This window comes from Mobula hypostoma, chromosome 23 (genome assembly GCF_963921235.1).
Source record: "Mobula hypostoma chromosome 23, sMobHyp1.1, whole genome shotgun sequence".
Taxonomy (NCBI): domain Eukaryota; kingdom Metazoa; phylum Chordata; class Chondrichthyes; order Myliobatiformes; family Myliobatidae; genus Mobula; species Mobula hypostoma.
In genome coordinates this window covers 29,220,872-29,240,590 of record NC_086119.1, presented here as the reverse complement: position 1 = coordinate 29,240,590, position 19,719 = coordinate 29,220,872, and the positions used below count along the sequence as shown (strand labels likewise).

The following is a 19,719-nucleotide window of genomic DNA, read 5'->3' as shown; positions in this document are numbered from 1 at the left end:
TCTCTAATAAACTATGGATAATAAACACTGCTTCATCAGTTTCGCCCATATCCAGAGAACAAATTCAAGCACATTTACAGTAATTAGGTTAATTATTCTTTTGAAAAAATATCAACAAATTAAAGGAAGTGATTTAGTATAGCCCTCAGCTATTTGGGTAACAGAAGGCTTTTGACTGTGAAAGAATGACTTAGTAATGGAAGATCATATTTTCCAACATATTAAAATGTATAACTGCAGACCGTTACACAAGAGCAGGATAGCTCAACGTGGATTAGATGTGTCTTCATGTTTTTACATCAGGTTCTTTCCAAATTACTGACTAGATGTGTTTTGTGACTTGGATCCAAGTGAGTTGAGTTTTATGTGAACCACAAAATTATTTTGACAGCTTCAACAGCACACTAACTTAAATTAAACATGAAAGATATGATTGCGTGACTGTGATTCAAAATGTATGTTCAACTAAGAAAACATGGGAGTAATTAAAAAAAGTTTGTGAACTGCATACAAAGGTGGTATAAACAGAAATTATTCAAATAACTAATAATTTATTTCAGCCAATGTACGGCCTATTTATGCAGGCATTTTGTTTCAGTGCATTGTTTAAATAAAAGACGAAAGCAGATCATAGACTAGTGAATGAAGAATAACATTTGAACTCAAGTGTTGCTCTACTGCATGATTTATTCAATAGAGATAACAGGTTTAGCTTCTTCACATTTTAGAGGACCTTATTATACCATACCACATTTAAAAACGAAACAAAACAACTCCAGAAAATCTAAACAACCTTTGTGAAAAGAATCCTCCCCCAGTACAGTATCTCCTTTTTTACTTTGGGGGGGGGGATTATTACTATATAAAAAAACGAATCTGGGGTTAGTTTAGCAATATAGCAGAAGGACTTTTTCTTACTCCACCACCCTAAGCAACAGTCTCAATCAGTGAGTGTGTAGTGGACTGTAGTGTTTACAATCATCCTGAAACCTTATTTGTGGACATGAATTGTGACACTAAACATGCAAGTCCAACTCATTTCTGACCCTTGTTGCCATATAATGTTACTTTATTCTATTAAGCATTTTATTCAGCTGGATTATTAAAACACAGATACTCAAAAAATATTGAGCTTAGAATTTTAGCAAGTCTTTTGTATGTATTCACTAAACTCAGTCATGGATAATACAACAGTTCCTGTTAAAAGTTTCAGTGAGTAACTCTGATCTACCAAAGCAAACAAAACATGAAACACTACTTTAAATATCAATAACTAATAGTATTTTATAGAAATTATGCACATATTTTAAAAATCATGGTAACTGGAAAACAAATAAGACTGGAGATCCATTTGTGAATTACTGTTTAACTCACTCCAATTAAGAATATATTTGGATTCTGAATTAACAATTATTTGAGTTACTTTAAAAAATCTTTGTGTTGTTCTTGAAAAAGATTGCTTTTACCTTCAATCACCAAGTGTTGCTCATCTAGAATTTTTAAGTCTTCTAAAGTGTGATCCTCATCATCCAGTAGTGCAAGGTAATTCTACAAAATAAAATAGTTATGTAACATGATCATTCTAAAACAATGTAATCCTAAGGACCTAACATAACAAATATTTATTTACCTCATTGTTGTACAGCCACAATCGCATATCTTCCTCTTTTATTCGAAGCCGTCGGGATAAGTATTCGTGTATATCTTTTATTGTTTGCATTCGGCTAAAGCAGCCCGTGTATGCTAGTACTCGTTTCATTGGTGATGATGGCGAAGGTACATTTCCTAAATGCACAACAAGAATTTTAACGTGAAAGCATACAAGGCATGATAAACCGATAATTTAACATGTTAATACCATCCCAGCCTATGCTAGAGTATCCTTTTGGTACTATTGAAAGTTATGCTAATGGAAAGATATGGTAGACAAAAAAATATTTCTTGCACATATTTTGCCCTTCTTGGCTTTATCTCTTCCTCAGGTTTGAAAAGGATAAAAGCCCATTTAACTGCAAACAGCAAAAATCTGATTCAGGAAGGAAACATTGCAAAACTTCCTGCTGCCTATACTTATTTTGCTATTTTGTTTCTATTCTTTCAAAGTATTTTCAGTTATTAATCTTATACAAGTCACTGTCATTTGTTGCAGTTCATTAATAGTTTATGATTCTTCATTTCCAAGCAATGAAAATTATAAAACCACCTATTTACATGTTCATAATTATATGTCTACTATATTGATTCCTTTCCATATAAAGGCTGAGAAGAGGAATGATTTAATATAACAATTTCAATTCAATCAGAAAGCAACTGATTCAGTTGTACTCGGATTCTGATTGCCTTGTAAATCAACACTTCTGCAAAATAGCTAATAAAACAGTTTATATTACAAGGAATTATTTTCTCTACAAGGCAAATTTTACTAAAAAAGCTATTTAAGTACAGAATTTTATTACTGTACTTTAAAATGTGATATTTGGACATTTCTCTAGATCAGCAAGAATTATTCGAATTTTCTATTTGAAAACAAAGCCAAATCAGTGCCTTTTAAATCCATTGCTCCTCTTCAGTATTCCTGAGGAATTAAGGTCAAACATGACTCAATAGCAAAATGGACCAGTAAATTATTGTGATCTATCATGTGAGTTTACAATACTTGTCCTTTATGTGGAAAGGGTCAAATCTCAATAGGATTATCACAGCACAGCATTATCACAGAACACTCTTCCTCTAAGTACAAGCAAAACTACACATCCCTTAAAAATCAGACAAAATAATTATAGAATAGAATGACAAAGGCCAGTGCATGATGAAATTGCGCAGTAATAAAAAGAATAAATTAAATTCGTTAAATGTGCACAATTACCCTTTTTACATCAATTAAATTTTCAAAATTAAAATTGCTTGAAAATTAACTCCTTGCAAAATAACACAATAAAGAATAACCATTTAATTTGCAAAGATTTGATAGCTAAATTACATCTTTAGGAAATTTATGAGTACATAAACTACCAAAAGAATATTGCAGAGGCTAATGCAATTTAAAGCTATTGTACAAGGGGAAAAAAACATTTAAATCATAAATTAAAAAGGTATAGACGTAAGATTCCAGCAAGAAAGTGGATCAGTAAATTTAAGAACAATTTTATAAAAACATTGCAGGGTAACAATCAGAAAGTTATCATTTGAGGTTTCTCCAAATGCTGCTCAGGGAAAGAAATGAGACATAAAACATTATGCTTCACTCAAGAGGAAATGGAAGAAATATAAATAAATCCCAGGTTCTGCATGTTATCTCTCTACATAATCAACCTAATTTTGGTAATTATTACCTGGTCAAATTTTATTTGGCACTAAAGTTATCCAGTGTAATAAATTGGATTACTGTGGCCAAAATATAAATATTGCTAGACCATCATTTTCATGGTCTTCAATTAGTGAAGGAAACTGAAAGGATGACAGGAACACTAAAAGTTTACAATTTCTACTATTTTTTCCTGAAACAGCAGATCAAAATGGTCATGAGGTTTTAAAAAAATCTCAATGATAACTTTCAATGATAACTACTATCTTGATTTGAAAATGAAACAGGTGGATTTGGCACAAAGCAACTAGAAAGCTAACAACTCCCATTCTTGCTGCAGTCTTACAATACCTCCACGATGAGGAAATGCTTTCAGGCTCATCATACCCATATTGACCCAGATGTTAGACTGTTGAGTACGTGTGGCTGGTTGCTGTCGCAAGAAAAGAAGGTAGCGAGGAAACAACTCGAGCTCTGCTTGATTTGTTGTTGTATTTTTAATTACCTACAAGTTTAAAAAAAACAAAAATCCACAGCTTCAGTTCTAATTGCAAGGTTCATGTTGTTTCACTGCAGCAAAACAACAAATTTCACAATGTATGCTAGTGATGTTAATCCTGGTTCTGATTCTGCAACAGCACTGCTATCATATGAAATTGATTCGACCACATATTGCAACATGATTTTCTGTAATTTTACATGATTTTAAGTAATAAATGTCTGTGGCAATAAATTGGAGAAACTACATATTATTTGCTTCATAGAAAAATAGCAAAAGGTGTGCAAATTCTGAACTGCATACCAAATTCTTCAAATCTTTGCAGACATCTTCAACAATAAACAAAATAGACAGCAAAAATATTTATAATTTATTTATCAAGATAGTGTGGAAGGGCCCTTCCGGCCCTTCGAGCCAGCCACCCAGCAACCCTTAATTTAACTAGGATAATCAAATTCTACATTTTGAAATTACATTAATTTCAAACATTTGTATTAATTAAGTTTGTGCAGTATCCCAATATGGCTACCTTTTCCATATACGATTTTGCATCTCTTGTCTCACAGAAAATGACATGAGACAATGAATGAGATTAAAGTTAAAAATCATTCCCTGATGGGATTTAGAACAAAAGACATGGCACTATAACTTGCTTTCTTTAGACCTCTCTAATCATTTACCTCAGAAAATGAAAAATATAAACCTAGGGATGTCATGTTGCATCATTACAAAACACTGGTTAGACTGGACTTGGGAGCATTGTCTGAAGTTCTGGACACCACAATACAGGAAGGACATGCACAGAGGAGATCCAGGGGAATTTTGCTTGAATTGGAGAATTTAGTTATGTTTTTTACCTAATTCTACATGTACCACCTGACTTGCTGAATATTCTAGCACTTTGTTTTTATTTGAGGTTAATCCTTTGACAAGATTCAACTTTAAAGAGCACTGTATACAAGGTAAAGATAACTTACAGGTCTAGGCAGTGATAGGTTTGCCCCATACCAATGATACAATGCCCTCCACACAGGTTCTGGGACAACTTCATAGTCTTTTCCTTGAACCAAAGCTGGATTCCGTTTCAGGCGTCCACCCTCTAATGTTAACGTAGGAGCCTTTAAAAATAAATAATTATTTTTTTTACCATGTTATAAAATATATATGAATCTTGTGGAAGATGTATGCTTCTAACAGCCCTTGCCTCACTTTTTTGGGTTATTTTTCAGGTGTTTGTGTATCTGACAAAGGAATTGCAGGAATAATGCACAAATCAGATCTTGGAAGTCTGCAAGTAACAATGGCACATAGAAAATGTACTAACTAGATTCTAAAATCAAAGCAGGGTTACTTTCCATTTGGGTATTTGGAATTCTGGAATAATATTGAAGGTGACTGCTAGAAGCTATCAAACTCTGTGATGAAAAGCATATGGGGTCGGAGACTCAAGTTGGACTATACACTTGTATAAAGTCTTGTAGCTTATTAAGATGAAGGAAGTTTATGGTGGGAAAGAAAGAAATTGTGTTCAGAATTCCTGCAAATTATTTGGAGGCAATTTCTCCTTACCTAATATTGGAGGACTGACATAAAGCATGAATAATCACAAGTAATGCAAGGACTGTAATGGGCAGTACAGGAATATATTTAGTGATGTGATGCTGAGTCACCTCATGCTTTGTCATCATGTATTCTGAACCCGACGGGGTAGTGTCAGCTCAAGCCATCAATCTATAGCATATAGATGAGTAAGAGTGTTAAAGCAGTTTATATCCTTTGGGAACATATTACCAGATAAAAGTTTTGGAGCCATCACAGGCGTTTTGTTTCTAACATATGGATGGGAATGGAACCCAGAGAGAGCAGCTCAACTTCAGTATACAGCACTGGAAAAGACGTGGTCATAAATTGTAGGGTAGGATGTGATGAAGATATTCACGAATTCCAGTTAAAATTGGGTTTAAATGTATTTTAAACTTCTCAAGTAACACATTTGATTTTAATGGATCACTTAAACTCATTTTCAAAAAGCTTTCCACTCAAAAATCAGACACACGTACACAAGATGCTGGTGGAAGTCAGCAGGCCAGGCACCATCGATGCTGCCTGGTCTGCTGAGTTCCTCCAACATTTTGTGTGTTGCTTGGATTTTCAGCATCTGCAGATGTTCTCTTGTTTGTCCTGAAAATCAGATTTCAGTTTCTAAGTTTTGCTGGTCACAGGCAATTCAAAGGAAATAAAAAGAGCAATGGATTATACTATTTTTGCATAGTAATACACTGCATATATATCCAAATATTTCCTATTATAGAAGTATGATCCTATACAATAGATAAATGAAAATGTTGAGCAGCTTTTACGAGACTTAAACATCCTATAAATAGGATACATCAGATGTTTCTTCAATATTTAGATTCATTATATTTTGCACTGTAGCCAGTGTTGAAAAACAATCAATAATAACTTTAAACAACAGGAATTCTGCAGATGCTGGAAATTCAAGCAACATACATCAAAGTTGCTGGTGAACGCAGCAGGCCAGGCAGCATCTATAGGAAGAAGCGCAGTCGACGTTTCAGGCCGAGACCCTTCGTCAGGACTTAATAATAACTTTATTAAAATAATAACTTTACATATATTCTTTCACTAATTAGTCGCTAAAATTTCAATATAACAGTTTTCAGAATGCAGAGTTTGTAGCATGTTTATCACAGGAAACTTAATCACTTTCCACCTTTGAAGGCTTTATATCCATACCTTTACAGATCCTTGCATTACAAGTGATAAGTTATCAATAGCTCCTGGTTTCTGTGGACCGAGTTGTCCTAAAATGTTCCCATTGGCACCCAGGAAGCATTGACCATTGTTGTCCAAACTGTTGTACTGTCTGGGAAAGCAAGCATCAGTGCCAGCTGGACTAGATTGATACAAGCCTGAAAAAAAACAGAAAATATTCTTAAATTATCTTCATATAATAGTCTGGGTTTCTTGATAACTATTAAAAACTACAAACATAGCAGGAACAGCCTAATTAAATTGGATGGTTGGCGAATGAACTCCGAGAACTCCAGGCAGTTCACAGCATATGCTACTTGCCATAGGCCTGCAAGTATTTATTTCTTTTGATAAAGGCAAATGTGTCCAATAATCATGCAGATTTGATTCTATTGTTTGTACCTAGTGTTTCTCTCATTCCATATACTTGTATGCTGATAGGAGAAGCTTTGATTAAATTCCATTCTTATTAAAGTGAAAAGACCAGAAAAGGTAAAAGCAGTTTACTTAAGGTTTACTGAATTACCCAATGAATGCATTGTGAGCGAAGCGTAAAAAAATAGCTGCTCTGAATATACCCTTATTTTAAATGTAAGTGAAAGATAAATGTCACACACACACAGAATATCAAATCTATTGAGACCTAGTGTAAAATCACTCCATTTCGCAGCTATCCTGATTTCACAAATAATTATCTTTCCTATTTTGAAAGCAATAATTTCCACTTATCATTTACCTGTAAACCCTCAAAATATTGTATTCGCTACTTCTTTTACTTCACGTGACAATAATACAATTAATACCACCTTTCCCAGCAGACTTTCAAATCCTCTACCATGTTCAGTAGGGCCTAAATAACCCTATCTTCATGTGGACCTGATTAGGTTCATGAAAGCAACATGACCACTTTAAATACAATTATCACTTGCTGTATTACCAGAATAGCGCTTGAATGCTTAATATGGTATTCAATATTTATGAAATACATCTTAAATTAGTAATTTTTCAGTTGCTGAGTTTAAGAAACTTAATATAATTTTTTGTACTAAAAGGGCATTTCTGACTTTACTATGATATGTGTAGTAAACAAGCTAAATGTTAAGCTTTCAATTATTATGCACCAACTTAAAACTAAAGTTACCAGTGCCAGTGCTCTCAGATGCTTCAGATGCAATTGAAATGTTGTCAAAATATTTTTCATCCGGAGAAGTAAAGGAATTCTGTGTTCCAGGTTTGTCCTCACCCTGATCCACAACGTGCAATTGGTTTTGGCTTTTAACTAAATTCATTATTGAAGAGGGCTCTATTATGACAGGTCTTGTTTCCTAAAATAAAAGCAGGAAATAAAAATCATGAGAATTGAAAGGTGACAACCACATTTAGCAACATTTCAAACCAACCTTTGCACAAATCACCATGAACTCCAAGCTTCTTTTTGACCCATGAAGATTTTGGACCTAACAAGGATGCCAAAGGATTTTCAATTTCAATTCCTCTTTTAACATAAACTACTTGAATTTCAAGGAGAACTTCAGGTGATTAACCTAAAAAAAAAGGTTATCTTGATAATCAGTTCCTACGAATAGAAACAGAAAATGCTGGTTCTGACAAAGTGTCTTTGAGCCAAAACATTAACTGTTTATGATGCAAATATTTTCAACATATTCTACCCCCCCCTCACAATAATGATAACCAGCATCTGTTGTTTTTTTTTCAAAAATCAAAATATGATAACTGCTGGAAATCTAAAATAATTTATACAAGTGTTTCAGTATTTAGAATATCTGGGCACAAACCTAGATTTTGTTCTCAACTTGGAACACAAACAGCTTGCCATTGTTACAAAACAAGCTCTGCTATTCTTGTAATGAAATCAGAATTATTTTCTTTTACTCTTGCAGTGTACCAGCAATTACATAGAACTGACAAAAGATTCTATAAATTGGTAGTTTAAATTGTTTATTAAATTATAAATCACAATGAATTTGATGAACAAAATAGAAACTAAAAGACGTTAAAAGAAAATGTCATGAATTTTTGAAGGGAGCATTAGAATCAATATTAGAGACGAACAGGTTGCAGATTAGAAAGCAATTTCTAAATCAATCACTCTTCGTGACAATACTGTTGTAATTAATCATGACTAGCTCTATGCATTATATAGTCACCTTTGATTGAATACATTTTTCCTTGACATTTCCTCGCTTTTATAAGCAGAAATTGCTTTAGTTTCTGTTTCCTTTCCTTTGCTCTTTAAACAATTTGTTTTCTGAATAAATTATACAACAGGCTGCTATGAATCATGTGCCTTAATCGACTCCAACTCATTGGATGTCATAGTGATGTCAATACAGATTGATTTTTGAGGTTTATAGTGTCCTTAGTGTATTTGTTTTGCCAGAGGTTTTAAACCATTTTCAGATAATTGGAATGAACATCTCATAAAATCAAGAAAAAGTACTTGAAACAATTGTTTGGTACATTTTATCAAAAATCTTAAGTATTTTCTCAATCCACCATTTGAGCTGAACAGTATAGGGATAAAACAACAAACTGCACAACAGCATGCTACAATATTTCACCTTTTAGATAGTAATCTTCTAATTTTCCTTCTGAAGTGGCTGACCTCGAATTTACCAAAATTATAATCCATCTGCCAAACCCTTACCCACTCACTCAACCTATCTATATTTCACTACAGACTCTCTATTCTCTGCACAATTTGTCTTTCTATTCAATTTAGTGCCATCAGCAAACTTCAATATATTACCAGTCCCCTCTTCTAAATCATTATAGTTGTAGACCCAGCATAGACCACTGCGACACTCCGATTGTCAACCAGAAAAACACTCATTTATCCCACCTCTGTTCTTGTATTGGTTAACCAATTCCTATTCTATGCTAATACAGGTGAACATTCCTTTATCCAAAATTCTGAAATCCAAAAAGCTCCAAAAACCAAAGTTATTTTCGCCAACAGCTGACGTCTCTCAGGTGTGACGTGGCAGCACTAGCAGAGGCCGCCAGACGTCAGTTGTGGCTCAGTGCTCGTACTGGTTACACATGCATTTGCTGTTCACTGATATTTTGTGTTCACTATTGACTTTGCGTTTAATTTCACTGTGAAAATGTCAAAAAGAGCTGCAGGTACCCCTTTGGGTAACAATGAGAAAAAGAGAAGGAAACATTCGTCATTATCAATAATGCAGAAAGTGGAGTTGTTGCAGAAACTTGATCATGGTGTGTCTCTGCGGCGTCTTACTGAAGAAAAGTGTCGGAACTATCACTGCATATGATTTAAATAAACAGAAAGACAAGTTACTGAAGTTTTATAGTGACAGTGACGTTCTACATTTATTCCAATAAGTCATTTACCATGTGTTTGATTCGGTTCATTTGAAGCTGTATATTTTTATGTTTTATTGAATGTTTTTATTGGAACTAACATTTCTTCTTGTCATTATTCCCTAGACAATACAGTATAACAATTATTTACATAACATTTACATTGTATTAGGTATTATATGTAATCTAAAGATGATTTAAAGTATACAGGAGGATGTGCAGAGGTTTGGTGCGCTGCCGGGTCCTAAAGTACACCGCACTGAGACAGGTTAAATAAAGGACTTGAGCATACAGTACGTGTTTTTCTGGCATCGGGGGGGGGGGAGGGGTCTGAAATCCAAAAATTTCTGAATTCAAAAATGCAACTGGCTCCAAGGATTTCGGATAAGGGATTGTGGACCTGTATATTACCAACTCCATGCACCCTTACCTTATGGATAAATCTTATATGCAGCAACCTATTTGTATGAGAAAAGTTCAATTATACTGCGATCACTCTTTCCAAGAGGATCCTTTATTGCAAGATTGTTAATTTACATGTCTCATTGCACAGGACCAGATCCAAGACAGCATTTTTCCTTGTAAAGCCCTGTCTCAAGACTGCCTCGACCAAATTGATTTGCTCAATGTATGCTCAGATTAAAGTCCCCAATGACACCTGTTGTCCCATTCTTGCATTACAACCACATTACACTGTACTTCAAAAAGGAATATTTTGGTGTAAATATATTTATTGTGGCCCTCTAGGTTAAATATGAATTTACTACTAATCTGATAAATTGTGATTGAATGGATCATTTTGACCAACTAAAACATTTGGACATTAACTACATCATGGAAAGAAAAGAACACAAAGACAAGACACTGTAGATGCTGGAATATGGAGCAAAAAAAACTACTGGAGGAACTCAGAGGGTTAAGCAACAAACATGGAGGCAGAAGAATGTTGACATTTAAAGTCAGGGTCCTGCATCAGGACAGAGTATAGACGGAAGTAAGGGGGGAGAAAATGGACAAGTAGAGCCAGGTGAGAATAGGAACAGCAAGCTAAGGGAGCAGAAACCTACATGGAATGACTCATGACAAACATGAATATAGCTTTTGACAATGTAACTGAATGTTTTCATTACAGCAAAAACTAGAGGATTTTTGAAATGCTTATTACCTCAGCTTGTAAAATGGGATGACTGAAATACTTTATCTCCAATAGATGAAGCAACAAGAAAAATAATCTGTGGTCAAATTATAATGACAGTTCCATTAAATTTATCTATAGGATACTTGTTGATCCCTGATGCTAATTTGGATAATGGAATAAGAGTTTTAGAAGCCACAGCAAATATTAAAAGAGCATACTGGTTCCCTAAAAAAAATACATGACTTCCACACTATTCAGTTAGAGATACTGAAATTCCAATTCCATACTGAAATTACAAGAAAAAGGCTCCATAATCTTTTTCCAGTCCTGATTAATGGTCTCAGCTTGAAACATCGACTGTACTCTTTTCCATAGATGCTGTCTGGCCTGCTGAGTCCCTCCAGCATTTTGTGTGTGTTGCTTGGATTTCCGGCATCTGCAGATTTTCTTGCCCATAAAATTTTATTTTGTTTCAATAGAAACTCAGTGGACATATTTAAATAAAGGCAAAAAAAAAATACTATTGCATGCTTTTATACATGCTAGCTTCTGTAAAATAAGTATATTGCACCAGATATTCCCTGGCTATGAGTAATCATCTCAATGTCACACACTTCTCTCAATAGCTTGAGCAAAATTATTAACAGTAATGATAATTAGTTTGAAATACAGAGAAAACCACAGCTGGTAGCAAACATTACAAGTCTGAATTTACATGTGTTTACTAAGGAAACTCTAATTGCAACAGGATAAAGTCATAGTTAAAATCACTAACTTTTTCTGCCATTCACTGACAGCACTGCTAACATATGCGTGACATCTTCCTGTCCCTACTTTTTTTTTTAAGATATCTCTTCAGTTACAAAAATATGTTGGCTGAAGGTTTAACATTTTACTATTGACTTTTTGTAACTTGTAATTTTTATGTCTTGCACTGTACTGCTGCCATAAAACAGTATATTTCATGACATATATCAGTGATAATAAACCCAATTCTGATGTGCAAAACTTTCTAACACAGCTCAAATATAAAAGTTTTAATTTTTCTGTTTATATTTAGATATAAATTTACATTCTTGAGGAGACATCAGAATGAAAACTGGAAAAGCCTTTTATGTAATTAAATATTATTCATTATTAAAGAAAAATATTTAAAAGGTTGTGCAATGCTGTGGAATTTAAAAGTAGACTTAGATGGTTCATCAGTCATTTTCCTAGTAAAATTAAAAAAAACTTGCTGTTTTTGCTGGTTCTCCTCACAATCAATCAACGCTATTATTTTAGGGACAGGATTCTTATAGAATTGGTGTCCAATATTGTACTTACCTGCTATGACGACATGGTCTCCCAGTTAGCCAAAGTGCCTACAGATCCTGTTTAGTTAAGGTTGCTGACTAACAGGCAATTGAAAATATCCATCAATGAAAGCATCATACACAAGTAGCTTCTTACATGGACCACACTAGTGATCTCCAGTCATGAATATGGCTTAAGGTAACTGCTCATATGCTTTCCTTTAGAACTATAAACAGGACTACAAATTAACTCATTGGATTCATTAAGAATAAATAGTTGTTTATAAGTTTTAAAACTCCATATAAAAATGATTTTAAAAATATACTGCTTTGCACATAACAAAACATTGTATCTGCTGTGTTCACAACTTTGCACTACCGAAAAACATTACAGCTTGCTAATTACTCACGTATTTCACATATTCCTTCCACTGCTGCCACCACTGCACTGAAATCAAAAACCAATTATGTCCAGGTTGTAGACCATGTCTGTTTTCTCTCTCCAACCATCCACTAAAAAAAGTAAATTCAGATAAATTAGCAAAAAGGATACGAATATAAGCAGGGATTTCTAAAACTAAACAGGACAAAATTACTCTTGATACTATTTCAACAATACCTTTAAAAGTGGCCCAAGAAAAACTCCATTAAGTAACAACATAATTTCAAGAGTAGGTTTACTAATTAAGGCGTTAATCTCATCATAAAGTTGCAATAAACAAACCTGGATTGGCCTGAGGAAAATAAGAGTCGATGCCTCGGGCCAGACTCTTCTTCAGGACTGGGCCCGAAACATCAACTGTTCATTCATTTCCATAGATGCTGCCTGGCCTGCTGAGTTCCTCCAGCATTTTGTGGGTGTTGCTCTGGATTTCCAGTATCCGCATTAGGCCAAATTTAAGGCCTGAAGTTTATGTTCCGTATTTGGCCTTGGCCAATGGGATTTAAAAAAAATTCTTTCTTACTTCTCTTCTGATATTTGTATATCTATGCACTCGTAATGCTACTGTGATACTGTACTTTCCTTTGGGATCAAGATAATATCTATCTAATTAAATTGAAGGAGATTGAGATGTACTGGGTAAATTAGACACAAGTTGTTATTAACATAATAACAAAATACATCCAAAAGAAATATAACAAAGTTACTGAAACATTGAAATTAAACAGAAAATATTGGAAAGATTGAGCACTTCAGATTACACTTATTCATCATTGTTCCCAGCAGATGGTAGGCCAAGAAAGGAAAAGTACATGTTGTAGACTGTACTTTCATGTTTGTGCATAAAATTGAAACATGACATGCCACAGATAATCTGAAATGAGTTCAACTGTTCATAATATTTCCCATACTCAAGTATATTGATTAGTTTAGAGATAAAAACACTCAATTTACAGAAATGTTACATTCTTACCCCAAATAAAAATCTAAACTTGGATAAAGTATTAAGCTGACCTGTCAAGCTATTGATATTTTATTGGAATACACAACCTGATACATTGTTGGCTCCTGTCCAGCTTGGGTCAGGCAGTCAGCTCCTAATGCATTGCTCACTTAGGATTTACAGTCAATTATGAGAAGTCTGGAGTTCTGATTCACCCACATGATGCATAACATCACTAAGTTGGAACTAATCCAGATGAAAACTATTGAGAACATTTGCTAAAAGAATAAAACTATTCATTAGTCTAGGATTTATAGATATTTGGAATAGGCCATTGGCTGCAGTCAATCATAACGGCAGGACTTGTATGTGTCCAGGATAAAGAAACACAAAGGATAAATCATTGTGGACACTACCCACTCTGCAAACTGTCTTTTCTAAAAGTTTACTTCTGGAAAGCACTATATGGCTTTTAAAACAAAAACTTTACACCATCTAAAAAGTCTCTTCCCCAAGGCAGTTAATCTGTTCAGCCGCTCTCGTTAGCCTCCTTCCCTCAACTCCACTGTACTGTAGATACTTATAAACCACTTTTTATAATGCTGCTTATATTGTAAATACTTGCTGGTATTTACATACATTTTATTCTACATTTGTATTTCTAACTTTAATTTTATATAATACTTAATTCTTTATAATTGTTGAATGTCATTTTTGTTGCACCAATACACCTCAGCAATTTCTTAATACATCGACTGTAAAAGAAAATGGCAAAGAAACTTGATCCTTAATTTTTACGTTGGAGAAATAAAGACTTGCATTCAAGTGATCTAGTCTGCGATTTAACAACTTTGAGATGTACAATAGATATGAATTCAAATTTTATAAGAGTTCCCAAGAGTGGACCCAACCGAAAATTGCTGGGTGGTTCTTCTCGTACAGACTAATTTTACACTGGAATGCACTGCCAGCTGCTTTGGTGAAGCAGAGATCATACCATATAGAAAGCATGTGACTGTCCAGATAACAGAAACTTCATACAATCACAAGAGTGTCAGGGAGAAAAATGCTATAAAAAATTCCCACTTTTTTGGCTCTGCATTTTTTGTCCTGCCTTGAAGTTTAGAGTCTTCTAAAAGTAAATGGATCTGTTTAGTTAAGATGTTCCATGCAACAGTTCAGATGCTCCATAGTAAACAGCTTACTTCCAGTGAATAACCTCCTACTATATGACAAAAATTGCATTTTTATTCAGTTCAAAAAACAAACAGATGTTACAAGAGAAAGCACCTGATAATTTGTCCTTCTTCTTCTGGTGTTGCTGGCCTTAGACCAAGAACTATGTGACATATCTGTAGATGGAAACAAAAAAAAAAGATCAGAATTATAATGAGAGCTTGTTTTCTTTGGGAAGATAAATTCCCAGACTACTCTGCAGAATAAGCATTAGCATACCGAGAAGTACAGATCAGCCCTAGTTGAAGGCAGGGTTCCATTTCTGAGAACTATTCACAATTGATCTCTCAAACGCTTATTCATATGTACAGGTGAATAGACCAAGTTAGGCATTCATTACCTGGGAGAAAACCTATTTAGAGGAACAGTAAGGTTTTGAAGTTCTTTTCCAAAAATCCTTGATGTCAGAACAAGTAAACATTGTTCAGGTGGCTGATGAGATACTTGCTTTTACCTGGCCAAAGCATATTAAAAAAAAACAGGTGCAACGAGCTGGAATTAATCATATTACTTAAGCCACAACTAGAGTACTGTAAACAATTTATGTCACCCCACTACATGAATAATGCAATAGGGCAAGAGTGAATGCAAAACAAATTTTTGAGGGAATAGCTGAGGCTGTAGAATTTTACATCAATCAAGGTAATTTTTTTTCTAAGTAACATTATTTAATTGCTTTTGAACATGTTTGCTATTTCAATTGTTTTTGGAAAATAAAATCCAATGGGCAAAAAAAAACCTCAACAATTTCTCACGACTATACTCATGGGAAAATTATCAATTAAACTATTTTGCACCATCCATATATCCAGACCATGGCAGATGTACCAAATTGATAAGATTGTCAGAACACAACTAGCATTGAGTCCGAGCTTTGTCCAACACACAAGCAAATGCTACATTATATTGCGAGTCTTCCTTAAAAGAAATTTTTGATTACTTTTCAATCCTTGTGTTTAAATAAAATGAAGCAGTGTGAGACGTTATGCATGCACTAACCATGGACTATCTATCATGTGCAGACCTTGCAGTTTCTGTAACAGTTAGTGCAAGGATATTAGCTTACAAAAATCCACGCTACATCTACTGACATTTTTAAGGAGGGTTAATTAAGCACAAAATTTAATAAGAGGTGACCATTGATTATTCTGAACATCGTGTATCTAAACAGTTTTGCCCAGTGGAAAGGAAAAAGTGCTAATTAACCACTGGCATCATTGTGACAATGCTGATAGCACAAGTCCAATAATATAGACAAAAATTCCTTTCACATAATTCACTTCCTGGGCTTATTTACAGAACAAATATCTACCAGTACTTAAATGGGAAACTGCAGCTTCTATCACTGGAGCTTGAAATTCTAACATGAAGTTATGTTAGTCATTATAATATGGCTTTCAGATAACATTTAAAGAGGTAATGTTGACTAACTAAAAGGACATCTATTTCTTTTGTACACATTGTTCAGTAGAAAGCTAATACAAGTTAATGATGTAAGGAGACAACATACGGCAACCAACACTCACACTCTGCTTCTCATTACTATTTTTCCAATAAAAATGATAAATAGGCTCAGGCACTATGTGAACAAGATTACTGAAACTCTATACTGAACAACTGGCCTTCAATTTATTTTTTCCCCTATTTGATCATTAGTTTTCCAACAAGCTCAACGTGGTCAGTGGTTAACTTAATAGGAAAATACTGGACTAAATATTCTCTGGATTTAAAAGGATTCTTCATCTCTGGAAGATATTGTTTATCAGAAGGTAGATGGGTGAGAAGTGGGGTACTTGTGGTGCATCAGGTGTAGACAATCCTTCAGTGCACCATCCACGAGGTCAGTCATTACATGTCAGTGTACTGTATGCATTAGAACATCATAAACAGAGAGTCTGACATCTAACCTCTCAAGTCTAGACGGTGTACCTGCCCAAGTACTGAAGACCTGTTACTAATCACTGGCTGGAGTATTTAGGAATACCTTCACCTCTCACTTCAGCAGTCTGAGGTGCCACCTGCTCAAGCAGGCATTAAAAATGTCATTCCATGCACAAGAAGAATATGGTAATCTGCCTCAATAACCATCATCCAGTAGCGCTTACATCCACTGTGATGAAATGCTTTGAGATACCGGACATAAAGCACATCAGCCCGTCTGAGGAGTAACCTAGATCCTCTGCAATTTGCCTACAATTACATCAGGTCAACAGCAGATGCCAATTCTGTGGCTCTTCACTCATCTCTGGAACAGCTGAACAATGAAGATGCATACATCAGGATGCTCTTCAATGACCACAGTTCAGCATTCAACACATCATTTCCTAGAAACTCAATACTGAACTCTAAGTCCTGGGTCTCTGTACACCCCGTGCGTCTGGATCCTCAATTCTAGAAATGAAAAAGGCTACAGAAAGTGGTGGATACAACCCAGTCCATCATACCATTGAATACATTTACGTGGAGCAATATTACAAGAAAGCAGCATCCATCATCAAAGACCCCAGACCATCTACACCACACCCTCTTCTCACTACTAACATTAGGTAGGAGGTACAGAAGACTTGGGACCTACAGTACCAGGTTATGCAACAGTTATAACCCTTCAACCACTGGGTTCCTAAACTGGCGTGAATAACGTCATTCACCACTATTCTGAACTGATTCCATGATCTACAGACTCACTTTCAAAGATTCTTTACAATTTATGGTCTTAGTATTATTTTAATTTGCACAGTTTGTCTTTCTACACATTGATGATTGTCAGTCTTTATGTACAGTTTTACATAAAATTCTACTCTATTTCTTTTTTACCTGTAAATGCCTGCAAGTAAATGATTCTCAAGGAAGGTAGTATAGGTTGAGTACACCTTATCTGAAATGCTTGGAGCCATTACCGATTCAGATTTTGGAATATATAATAGGATAGCCTGGGATTTCTGACTCATATTTGCTACTGGTAAACAATCTTTTTCTTGCATTTGTTTATCACATATGTACTTAAAATTATGACATACAAATCATAAAATGAAAATATAATGTGTGCAGGTAACAAAAGCAGCACAGAGACATTGGGAGAATACCTGAATCTGCTGTTAAGCAACAACAAACAATGGCAGGCTTTCTGTCTCCACTTACGATGTTGTGTTTTGATTAAAAGGTTACAGTACACTGTATATGTATTTTACCTTTTTTAAAGTTTCATGTAAAGTATAAAACAATCAGCATTGTAGACTTATACTGGTATTAGATTTTCACCAGTGACGATCTATACAAACTCAAAGAATTTCTCTGCTTCTTTGTAATCAGCAGAAACAACTCAAACACACCTGAAAAGATAAAAAAGGCAGTGGATAACATTAACACTAACCTGAAACAGGAGATTAAGAAATTCACTGGCCAGAGCACTTTTTACAGCCCATATCTGGTAGTCTTCAAGCGTTAAGTGCCCCATCTGTCATGGAAATAGACCAAAGAAAGATAATCAAGTTACTAGGGATATACAGTACGTGTAGACAAAAATTAAAAACAAAGAAATCTGGACCACATTAAGTCTCAACTTTTTGTAATAAGCACATTTTGTTCTTTAAAGGGAACTTATTTTAACAACATTAGATTTTTGTAGGGGTTAATTATAATAAAGTTTCAATTCTTTTGTGTTACTCAATAGAAAAAGAAATGAAAATTAGGAAGAATATCATTACAATGTTATGATGATGTTACTTTTTAAACCAATTTGCTATAATTTTCATGTGCACCCATGAACATCACCTGATTTTACTCGACCCTTCTCTTAGTTCATCTGCCTATACCTTTGTTACTCGAGGGGAAAATTCCTCACTCAGAGGATCATAAGAGTGTGGAATGAACTGCCAGCCCAAGTGGTACATGTGAGCTCAATATCAACATTTAAGAAGTTTGGATAGGTACATGGATGGTAGAGTATGGAGGGATATGGTCCCAGTGCAGGTTGATGGGAGCAGGCAGTTGAAATAGTTCTGCATGGACTAGACAGCCAAAGGACCTGTTTCTGTGCTGTATTTTTCTATGACTCTATGTAGTCTTTCCAATACACGCCTGGCTTGTCCATCTTATTCTTCAGAGTTGATGCATTCTACATTTTGCTTGGTCCTAAGTGCTGGTCACAAATCACTCCATGCTTGGTGGCCTAAGCTGATATTAAAATTCTCATGTTTGCAAATTTATCCATGACTTACTGTTCTGTTTCCCTACAGTATCCTCCATCCCAATCATCTTCCAAGATATCCACATTTCTTCACTTCTGGTTTAAATATTCTGGAATTTAATTATTTCAGCCAAGACTTTGAAACTCTCTCCCTGAAATTAGGATGGAAGCTTCCCTTTCCTCTCAAGTGCTGATTTAAGTTTATTATTTTTTTCTTGTCCTTGCATCTTTAAATATGGTTTGGGATTAATGTTTTGCTTGAATATACTCTTGTGAATTGTCTTAATACTTGGCTATTATGTTAACAATAGCAGTTCTTGCTGTTGCATGTAACAGAGTGTCTTTTTCTATTTAAAAAAATAAAGAATTTTCAAATTCTTTTTCAATTTATTTCTTTTACCATTGATACTGCCTAACTTGCTCATAAATTTCTTTCTTATAAATGAAATATTCTTACTAAGGAGTTCTGTACAGGGTACTTACAAAGCACAACACTTAGTGCCCCAAGATTACCATTTAAATAGGAGGGCAGAAAAATTGATGTCTTTATCATCTC

At 34.6% G+C, this 19,719-nt stretch overlaps 1 protein-coding gene across 2 annotated transcripts in view; it reads right to left on the bottom strand.

Annotated features, from left to right (window-relative positions):
* usp32 (ubiquitin specific peptidase 32) overlaps positions 1 to 19,719 on the bottom strand; it is a 157,004-nt gene that overhangs the window by 27,039 nt on the left and 110,246 nt on the right. The window contains exons 10-18 of one of the 2 annotated variants that reach the window (XM_063031935.1): positions 18,348 to 18,431; positions 15,032 to 15,093; positions 12,767 to 12,869; positions 7,720 to 7,903; positions 6,561 to 6,736; positions 4,781 to 4,921; positions 3,656 to 3,809; positions 1,631 to 1,785; positions 1,467 to 1,548 (exon numbers count right to left, since the gene is read on the bottom strand). In XM_063031935.1, the coding sequence (XP_062888005.1) occupies positions 1,467 to 1,548; positions 1,631 to 1,785; positions 3,656 to 3,809; positions 4,781 to 4,921; positions 6,561 to 6,736; positions 7,720 to 7,903; positions 12,767 to 12,869; positions 15,032 to 15,093; positions 18,348 to 18,431 (1,141 nt within the window). The remainder of the gene's footprint in view (positions 1 to 1,466; positions 1,549 to 1,630; positions 1,786 to 3,655; positions 3,810 to 4,780; positions 4,922 to 6,560; positions 6,737 to 7,719; positions 7,904 to 12,766; positions 12,870 to 15,031; positions 15,094 to 18,347; positions 18,432 to 19,719) is intronic. The other variant, XM_063031936.1, reaches the window with a different exon arrangement.